This window comes from Phyllostomus hastatus, unplaced genomic scaffold, assembly GCF_019186645.2.
Source record: "Phyllostomus hastatus isolate PE091 unplaced genomic scaffold, TTU_PhHast_1.1 phas_contig_196, whole genome shotgun sequence".
Lineage (NCBI taxonomy): Eukaryota > Metazoa > Chordata > Mammalia > Chiroptera > Phyllostomidae > Phyllostomus > Phyllostomus hastatus.
This window is the reverse complement of record NW_025333709.1, coordinates 24,040,812-24,051,376: the sequence shown is the minus strand read 5'-3', so window position 1 is coordinate 24,051,376 and position 10,565 is coordinate 24,040,812. Positions and strand designations below refer to the sequence as shown.

General features: G+C 35.5%; 1 protein-coding gene across 2 annotated transcripts in view; it reads right to left on the bottom strand.

Annotated features, from left to right (window-relative positions):
* Positions 1 to 7,658: 7,658 nt before the first annotated feature.
* Positions 7,659 to 10,565, bottom strand: part of UBE2K (ubiquitin conjugating enzyme E2 K) — a 55,249-nt gene continuing 52,342 nt past the window's right edge. For both annotated transcript variants that reach the window (XM_045834238.1, XM_045834237.1), the window contains 2 exons: positions 8,667 to 8,795; positions 7,659 to 7,931 (listed from right to left, as the gene is read on the bottom strand). In XM_045834238.1, the coding sequence (XP_045690194.1) occupies positions 7,857 to 7,931; positions 8,667 to 8,795 (204 nt within the window). In that variant the 3' untranslated portion in view covers positions 7,659 to 7,856. The remainder of the gene's footprint in view (positions 7,932 to 8,666; positions 8,796 to 10,565) is intronic.

Genomic DNA, 10,565 nt, shown 5'->3' with positions numbered 1-10,565 from the left:
CAGTCTATTGCAGGCATTTTTGCTTCTATCTTCTATCCTCTATCCACCTTTGGATTTTTTTTTCTGTTGAGACATCCTCTACTCACCCTTTTATTCATCCTCCAAGAATTTACTGATAATTGACGTAATTTATTCTTCTATGTTCCAGTCAATGTTCTGAGCACTGGAGATAAAGTAATAAATAAGATAAATCCCAACCCTTATGTTGGACAAAATTTCAAAGCAACAGGAAGTGTAATAAAGAAAAAATAAGCAGGGAAGGGGGAAAGCTGAACACAGGCACAAACTGTTTTAGTTAAAATGTCACTTAAACAGCAACATAAAATGATTAAGCGCCCTGGCTGGCGTAGCTCAGTGGATTGAGTGCAGGCTGCGAACCAAAGTGTCGCAGGTTCGATTCCCAGCAGGGTACATGCTTGGGTTGCAGGCCATAACCCCCAGCAACCACACATTGATGTGTCTGTTTCTCTCACTCTCTCTAAAAGTGAATAAAAAAAAAATCTTAAAAAAATAAAATAAAATAGAATGATTAAGCAAGCCATGTGAGGATCTGGGAGAACATTCCAGGCAGAGAAAACAGGCTACTCAAAGGACCTGAGGTTGAAAGAACCAGAATATGGGGTGGGCAAAAGCAGGTTGAGTACATGGAAGTTTATTCTTGTATTGTTAATTAACCCACTACTTATTTGCATTACAAAGTGTTCCCAAACCTGAGTCGGAAGTGTCCTGCAGCGGTTAAAAGCGTGCAGATGAACCACATGGGTCCTAGACTGGATGGGGCATGGAGCCTGCAAAGGTTTCCTTTCCTTTAAGATGGAGCTATTACAGCCAGTTTGTAGGCCGAGTTAGTTAGAAACCTGACGACACAGGAGAGGAAAGCCACATGCTTGAAGGAGTGAGAGGGAAGACAGAATATGTAACAAAAGATGCAGGGAGGCAGGCACATTTGATTAGATACACTCCCTACTTGTTATGTAAGAAATCAATTCTTTAGCTGTGAGGGATTAGAACCTGTTGGAGTCAAGACAAGCAAGCTGAGCAACTGTCACTTCACAGAACTAAAGACCGAAACAGATCAGGGCAGTAACAAGATAGGAGCTAAGTGCTAACGGCCCACTGAAAAAGCAGCTATCAGTTAGTTCAGCCACAGCAGTGAGCACAGCTGTCTCTCTCCAGGTAAATCCTGTTACGCAGGTATTATAGTCACAGGACCAGGAAAAGGTTTGTGATGGCCAATGGAATCTAAGCTGGGTATAGGTAACAAGGAGTGTACCCTCTTCACCTTTAGGAATGCTGGGTGTGGGATTAGAAATGTTTCCATCTCTTCATCTTCTAATTGTTGCCCTAATTTAGGTATCAATCTCCTGTTTTACTTTGCTTTTTCCTTACCTCTACACCTCAGTTCCAAAACTTCTGCTTCAGTGAGTAGGTGCCCCTTACCTATACATACCCTGCCCCCAAAGTTCTTCTCTGTTCTCAATGCTTTTGTGCATGCAACAGGCCTCCCCCAACCTAAATTCCATTACTAAGTGAAGATACAGATTAGAGATAAAACTAGAGAATTGAGAGATACTAAATATAATCGATCAAATAGAAATGCAATTAATTTGCTATGAGCCTTGATTTAAAGGATAAACCTGCTGCTTGGTGACCTGGAGGTTAACCTAAAAAAAATCAGCAACATTTAAAAACTACTATCTCTATGGCTTAGTTAGTAGAGGTAGAAGGAGGAGCACAGGTTTTCCATGATGAACTCCTATTAATTATAAAAAACACATTTAAAATATAATTTTTAAATGAACCATGCTAATAATGACCTCAGCAGACTGTTATCCTGAATGTTTCCTTATAAAAATTTTTGCTGTTTGATTTTACCTCTACATTATGACATCTTACAAAGTTAACCTCAACGGAGCTATACCTCTCCTCATACACAGAAGCTATGATATGAAGCTAGCTCACCAAAACATTGTTCAATTCATACCATGAAAACTGGTTTGGGCACCCTTTCCTTGAAGACTCAGTCCCACCAGAACTGGTTTTCCTTTTCATGCTTGCCAATGACCCCTCCTCATTTCCTATTTTTAAGGAAAAGAACAGTACTTTAGACCTCGAAATGCCACCAGGTTGCCCTGGTCCGGTGGCCCTGTGGGTTGGGAGTGTTGTCCTGAAACTGAAGGGTTGAGAGGTTGATTCTGGTCAGGGGGCATATACACCTAGGCTGCGGGCCCAATCCCTGGTTCGGGTGTATACAGGAGGCACCCAATGTTTCTCTCCCTCTAAAGGCAATGAAAACTGTCCTGAGGGGAAAAATGCTCTCAAGTTTAGTAAGCACATTTGAGGAGCTAAAAGTCAGCTATGTAATCGAAAAGGTACTACTAGTTGCCCTTAAACCAACTTTAGGTATATTCTGTACATGCAACAAAACCTTTATGCTATAAGGGAGAACAAAGTACTAGGTATATTTACTCAGTTCTTAATGAAATATACTTTGGGTTTCTAAAATGTTGTAGTTTTATACAGTGTTTGCCTTGTTTTACCTATGTGTATGGAAAAAAGGCTCCATATGCATTATAAACAGAGTATTTACACAGCTTTGCCTTCTTGACTTTGGTTAAACATCTTAAAAGGTAACTTGTAATAGGAAGATTTAAGTAAACGATGAAGTTGTGCTTTAATGTAGTTTTACTGAAATTAAATGGGGTGAAATGAGCATTACAACATGAACACATGCATAGATAGTAAATTACTGTAAGAGATACTCCTAAAAGCTTTATTATTCATGTTATTCACGGAAAATCTTTAATTCTTTGATGATCAAATCAAAACACGACCAAGTGTTTACAATCCTTTAAATTTGGCCATCCTTTGGTGGGAACTGGCATGAGAGCTCACTTGAATTCCATTTGTTATACTTGATTTTTAATAGGTAAAGATCCAGCTTGCTCATGAAAAGAGCAATTCATACTAGTATTCCAGTCAGAAGCAATTCCATTTCCAAGCTAGAAAAATTCATAGGACTGCTGAAAGCTGCTTATGAATGCCCTAGAAACACAAAGTAACAATTAGTTTTGCTATGTAAACTCTTACAAATCCTGAACAATATAACCTCTTCTAACTATCACTGCTAGTAGAGGCAGGGGTAATCCAAGAGTTTCTGAAATAATTCAGTCCTTTCCACTGTAAACAGACACCCTTTCCTGAAAGATCTGTGTGCACATATGAAAAGAGTTAAAAAAAAAATTACTTTCAGTACCAACAAAGTCTGGATTACTCTATTTTTAAATTACAACTTAGCCAAATAATGTTCTATTTTCAAATAAATACTTTTAATTAGAATTTTAAAATGTCCACCCATTTTTAAATTCAAAGACCCAATATAATTTATTGCATATATCATCATATGCTCATCACTCTGAAACCAGTCTAGAAGAAACCACTACCCTGGTTTAAGTAATGTGGAGGCTTAACTGCTTGTCCACAGATGAGTACCCAGAAAGAAGATATAAACCATTTTTTGGGGGGAAACATGCATGCATTTATTTTTAAGAATTCCCAGTAATGGGGGAAAAAAAATTCAACATCTTTAAAAATGTGTTTATTTTTTAAAAAATCAGTTGTGTACAAAAGTGTTTCGTAGTTTTAATTCTCAAGACAAATACCCAACCCTCCACCCACAGCCCACCCTGCTTCATGGTCTTTCTGGTAACCCACCCATTTTCCCCATACAGGAAGTTAACGGCTCAAGATAGACCCTCCTACAGAATTTATCATCACTAACAGATGGTTTAGAATAGAGATCTAGAGAAGCTAACAAGCAAGGTTCTTTCTTGGTGAGGTTAATGAGAATCCCTATAATGGCAGTAGACTTCCAGCAGACACCACAACAAAGCACCATCAATTGCTGAAAGCTAAAAAATAGACATTATTTTCAATAGTATTTCATTTTCTATTGGAAAAGTCTTTAAATTACATTAAATAAGTATCTTTCCCCCCAGAAGAAATAGTCTAGCTTTTATTATGATGCCTGTAAAAATTAGGTAACAGCAAGCACACAAGGATCGGTTAACAGCACAGTGCAATGATTTGTATCCACTCACCCTCTAGAATCAAACTGATAAACTGCACCACTCCTGATTATATATATATATATTTGTATATATATATAGCAGCATGGTTAAAATAACCAAGCACTAGGTGGCACATTCTCAACTTACATTTAGGTGATGGTCAAAGGTTTATGAGAGTAGCAGTCCAATAAAGCCGTAACAGAACAGGACAAGGGAGACACTGACATTCTCCTATCCCTGTGCCACAAGATTTTTGATCCATACTGCAACAGTGCAAGTAGAACGTGTGACATAATATGTAGACACTGCAGAAAAGTTGCATTTGGGGAAAAAGGCTATTTATCAGTAAGTACTTCAAGTTGCCTTCTTCCCCAGTGATAGTAAATAGCTGATATTAAGCATTAATTTTAAAGTGGTACTGAAAAAATGGAAATGCAAATTTTTTAAATCAATGGTTGTACCCTGGAATTGAAATTTCTTTAACTAGAAAAGTGATTAATATAACATCATTTTGTAAAAGTCCACGAAATAAAGTTAACTGTAAACAGACGGCTTCCTTTTTTATATGCAAACATTGTCTCCACACATGTACAAGTATACCCGGCTCCAACTCTTCCCTGCCCAAACCCATCTTAAATCTCTGAAACAACAAAATGCTTTATTTCCTCTGTTGTGGAAATACAAGATGTGGAAACATTACCTTACTCCTATTGCAGTTTTAAAAGCTCAAATCAGGCTTACACTTAAGAGCCAAGATCTACTTTTCACATTGATAAACTTATTAAGCAGCCTAAACAGTAACATGATATGCTACATTCTGTAGTGCATATAAATAAGCAATATCCACTTTAACTGCCAATTCTTTCTCATAGATACTTTAAAAAATTATTTTGCATAGTTTTAAGCGCCACCAACAATCACAAATGTGAAATACTTCCCCCCCAAAAAACCAGTCTTCATTTCATAGATTATTCTCAAAAACAAAATACTCAGAACTCAAACATATATATTTGAATGTATTATGTGTTTAAGTAAACCTTAGTCACAATTCCAAACATTTGTGGGAGCCAACTCAGAGCATCTAATTTAGTAAAAGTTCCTATTTTACACACTACTTACTGTATGTTTATTTGGGTCACAAATAGCTATTCATTCAGTAATCTGTACTGAAATACTATACAACTACCTATTTGTTGTTTTAAAAGTCAGGCACATATGCATGAAATAGACCTGATTACACTAAAAGTCTATTGCGTTATCAGTGACTTCTAGCAAATCTGCCTGCCCTAATAAGGATATCATTAAATGTATTTTTTACCATAATTTTTGAGGCCTTTAAAACCGAAGAATTATAAAAAATTGAGAACTGTAGAAGTAATTTTCACCAGGGTACCTGTTTTCCTACACCTGTACTTTTGTGTCCTTTTCCCAAACACATATAAGACTAGAAGGAAAAGAATTGCCTTAACTTCTATGTTTAGGGAAGTAAACCTACCTATAGAGAAGTGGGAAGAAAATGACACAGGATGACAGTGGGAAATGTTCCAGAAAGGGAGATTATCACATTAAATGAAAATGAAAATGAGGTAAATAAATTTTGAACTGAAAAAATCCATTACGGAGAACTTCTCATACTAATTTCCTGGGCACTGGGATGTTGCATTATAGTTAGATGAACAGATACCCTATAGAGCTAATGTGCATAAAAATCAAAGGCAAGGTTTAGCTGCCTCCCAGAGCTAAGTATGTAATGCTTGACATTTAATAACCTCTGAGTTTTCTCCTTTGTCTAACCACAGAACAATTAAATATACCCTGAAAATATAGGCAAATAGTAAACTGGGTAGGTGTTTGATATTTAAAATAATCCAAATATTACTATTACCAAGCTGCCCTCCACTAAAAAAAAAATTTAATTCTAATCAGTATAACAAAACTGTCCACACTTTCACACAATTCCAACCTTACTTCAAAGTATAAAGAAAAGTACAAGGTTTTAGTTATTTAAATAAATAAAGAAAAATCTTGTTTCCTTTGGCATCTTTAGAAAGTAACTAAACTACAACAATTAGAGGAGGTTGATTGTATAAAGAAATTTATGCTTAAGCAAACATATAGAGAAAAAAACATAGCAACTTGTGTTTAGTATGCAATAATATCAACTACAAGAGTTTACTATTGATTAGGAAAGCCTTACAAGTTTTTGGAAGAACCATCACATCTTTAACATTACCATATATTTAACAATGGTTTCTTTTATTGCTTCTAAGATTATTGAGAAGTCAAATGAAATTATGCTAGATTTATGGTTCAAAATTATTTTCCAAACACTTAACAATTATAATTTAGGATAAATAACACTTGAAGAAAGAAAACCTTTTATAATAGGACTTTCAATATACAGCCTTACTTTAATTCATTCCGGTTCTATTACATTTTTATTATTTGCATTGGTCCTGAAAATTTAATAAGCACTGTGTTTCTATGTATAGAATTGCCTGCATAAATCCATTTCTACCTTCACAAAATGGTCACATTAGTGTTTGAGCTGCAAAACTAATGATTTTCAAACTTTAGAACTTAGAATGAAATGTAACTTTTATAGGAATAGAAAGTCTATGTACAAGAGAAGGTAAAGTTTTCAATTTTCATATTATCAGAAACATCATAAAGAAAGCTAGATTTATAACACACTGCTATTCCTATGTGCATCTGAAGTATGTACAATAAAACACCAACACAGCTTTCGTGTGTAAATAGGGGGAAATGTAAGCAAGAATGACTTTAAAGTATCTGAAAAAGCAATCTCTATAAAGCCAAAATCAGGCAAAAAAAAAACACAAAAAACTAAAAACAGTTGATTTCATCCTTTCAAGTTCTCAAAGAAATGTTCACCAGCTTACAAACAAAAGATGTGAAATTCACTTGAAAAATTAAGTTGGATTCTTTCATTAAATCTTGGGAATACTGCAACATCAAGTATTTACTGGTTTTACAAGAGAAACAAAATTGGCAGCTCCATTTCTACATTATTATTTAATATAGGAACGTTTTTAAGAGTAAAGAATTGTGACAAAACATTCCACAAGGATGACCTAAAAATGGAGCAAGGGATACTGCCCCTTGGTACATTTCCCAAAGAATTTGCTATTAGCATATTAGCTGTGTGTGGTAAGAGGGGGAAAATAAATATGGTGTCCCAGATTGCTGACTAGGACAAAAAGGCTCTGAATAGGTCACCATCTTCAATTCTGGATACATCTCATACTTAAGAATTCTCAAAAGCTTAAAATGGTGGTCTTTTCAGCTACCCATCCTAAGAAGTCAAGTACAAGCATGCAAGTAAATTCACAGGCACAGAGGATCCATGTTAAAAACAGTTAAGGTAGCTGTGATGCAACACCAACAATTTGAATGGTCCTGACACACTCAAAGTATTATCTTAATTATTCAACAAAATCCTGAAGCAAACTCTTGCTAGTCTTGGTACACTGCTAAACACTAAAGTAGCATGTTTTTTCCATGGTTTCGCTTAGCTCAAAGAATTTTTACACTATTAAGTAAGAAAAAAAATTAAAGTATTTCCCCTTTTTAAATTTACAGACGTTTAATTAGCTTTATTTACAGAGCAGGGATTTTTTTTTCAGTCTCCAATGGTGCCTAGATAACAACATTAGGCAAGAATGCCAGTTTAAAAGAAATCTATGCAGAATCCTAAAAATAACAGGTGTTGATGCTCCTCAAGAAGGGCAAGCTTGACTATATCAGCAGCTCTCTCACTATGCCTCAGTTACTCAGAAGCAATTCTGTTGCAGTCTCTACATCCCATGATTTTGAAGACAAGGCCACTATTACCGCATTCTGTAGAGAAAAAAGAGGGGACCCCCCGCAAAAAATCAAATCTCAAGGAAACGTTTCTTTTTGTTTTTTCTTCAAGGAAAGATTTTAAAAATATTGAATCATTCACTATCTTTATACTGAGAACCACACTTTTTGTTATCTTTGTTGATCTGTAGTGCAAAAAAGCTTCTAAAACTAATGATTGGAGTCAGTAAGATGAAAAGAAAAATCACCAATTTTTAATAACAGAAAACTTATCTATCAAAACTAAATTTAGAGTTCTGGACCAGTAGCTCAGTTAGTTAGAGCGTCATCCTGATAAGCCAAGGTTGTGGGCAGATTTGATCCGCAGTCAGGCACATACAAGAATCAACCAATGAATGCATAAATAAGTGGAACAACAAATCAATATTTTTCTTTCTCTCCCTTCCTCCTCTCTATCTATAAACCAGTAAAGAAAATAAATAAATACCAAATTTAGAGTATTTCTGAACCAATTTTGTCAGCCAACAATTTACCTCAATCATTTAAAATCAATCAATAATATGTTGCCCTGGCTGGGTAGCTCAGTTGGTTAGAGCACTGTCCCGAAATGCCAAAGCTGTGGGTTTGATCTCCCATTAGGGTACATACAAATATCAGCCAATGAATGCATAAGTGGAACAACAAACCGATGTTTCTCTCTATCTCAAATAAATAACATAAAAAATCAAATCAATCAATATAGCAAAATCAGCATACCTTTATATTACTTACCCTATCAAAGCCCATAGCACATAGATTTTCTATTTTTTTGGTGTATTCTGGACTAGAAACTGGTGCTCCAGCATACACATGTGCCCAGAGTCGAGCTGTCTGTTTGAACATTTCAGGATTTTGTTTGTACTATGAGGGAAAAAAATTGACATACATGACAACAGAGTTGTAATATTCGGTATAGTAGCTCAGTAGTTCTAACTGCTTAATAACCTGGTTTTTCTAAATAAAACTAATGTAGATTTTAAATGTTACTGATTCACTGTCCACTGCACATAAACTATATTACTCAAGAAAGATCGTTTAATCTGAAGCTATAATTCTTAAGTAATGTTAACAAAAGAAAAACAAAGACAAATAATATTCATCAACTCTGATCTCCAATTTTAACAAACAGAAAATAAATACTAAGTCAAGTGAGATGTTAGAAATTGTTTTTAATTAGAGATGTTTCTAAACACTGTGTAGGACAAGCATTACACAACCAAACAGAATTACCAGTTTCTAAAATAATGTGGACATTAATAAATGTGACCAAATTTTTGTATTAACCACAGTTCAAGCTAGAATACACAACTAGACTTCACTGTTTTGCTAGAGTTGTAGCAGCATACAGTGATTTAAGAAAACCCTTACTTATAGCACATGTCCTAACTTACAGCACATGTTTTGAGATGATTATGAACTTACCCTAAAACTTCCCATATGCACATTGAGAAGAGGCAAATTTATTTTCAAATATTCTATTATTTAATAAAGCAAAGTATGCACTTAAAATAACTGTTCAATTCACTTTATATCTTTTACAAGTGTTTAGTACGTCTTTAATATTTTAAGACTGTTGAGATCCACCTCAACATTTGTGGCTCAGAACTAAATAGGAAATCAAAGGTAAGACTCAAGTTAAGCTCCTGATTACCAAGAATGAATCAACAGCACATATATATAACATGTGAAACCATAATTCTTAGCACTCTGAGACAAATAGAACATTTTAACATAAATATAGAAGAAAGAGTGAACAACTTTTCAAGGGAATAGAGGAGTTTGCTAAGAGAGAAAGTTTCCTCAGGTAGAAGAAACACGGCAGATTGGCTAAAATGACATGTAGAAATGAACACCATCCTGAAAAAATGTGAGTTTGAAGAATAATTAGAGTTTAGGAAAGTAGGCTGGATTTGTAGACAGTTCAAATCATGAAGGAAAACTTTGCAAACTAAAGAATTTAGACTTACCAAGTAGGTAACAGTAGAGCTAGTAAGTTTTTAGTAGCAAAGTAAAATAAGATTTGCCCTTTATAAAGCTAACTGGTATCCATACAGAACATGTGGTAAGGAAGAGGCTGAAAAAGGGGAGCTCTATCATAACAGTAGAAATGAGAAATTTCAAAAAACGTGTACTGAGGCAAAGAAGTATGATAACAGAGATTCTGGGAATAGAATCAACAAGAGATGCTGGCTGATGTGGCTCAGTGGGTTGAGTGCTGGCTTGTAAATCAAAAAGCTGATTCGATTCCTGGTCAGGGCACATGCCTGGGTTGCTGGTCAGGTCCCCTAGCTGGGGACATGTGGGAGGCAACCGAGCCATTTTTCTTTTTTCTTTTACACACTGATGTTTCGCTCCCTCACTTTCTCCTTCCTTTCCCCTCTCTAAAAATAAATAAGATTTCCGGTCATGACGGAGGTATAGGTAAACACGTCTTGCCTCTGCAAACAACTGCAGAAAACAAAGCAAATACAGATTACAACTGCAGATTACAAAGCAAATACCACTCAGAATAGTCAGAAAATCAAGCTGTACGTAAGTCTAACAACCAAGAATTTAAAGGAGCTACATCCATCCAGACAGGTAGGAGGGGCGGAGGGGTAGAGAGGCAGAGAGGGGCATGGTGGAGTGGTG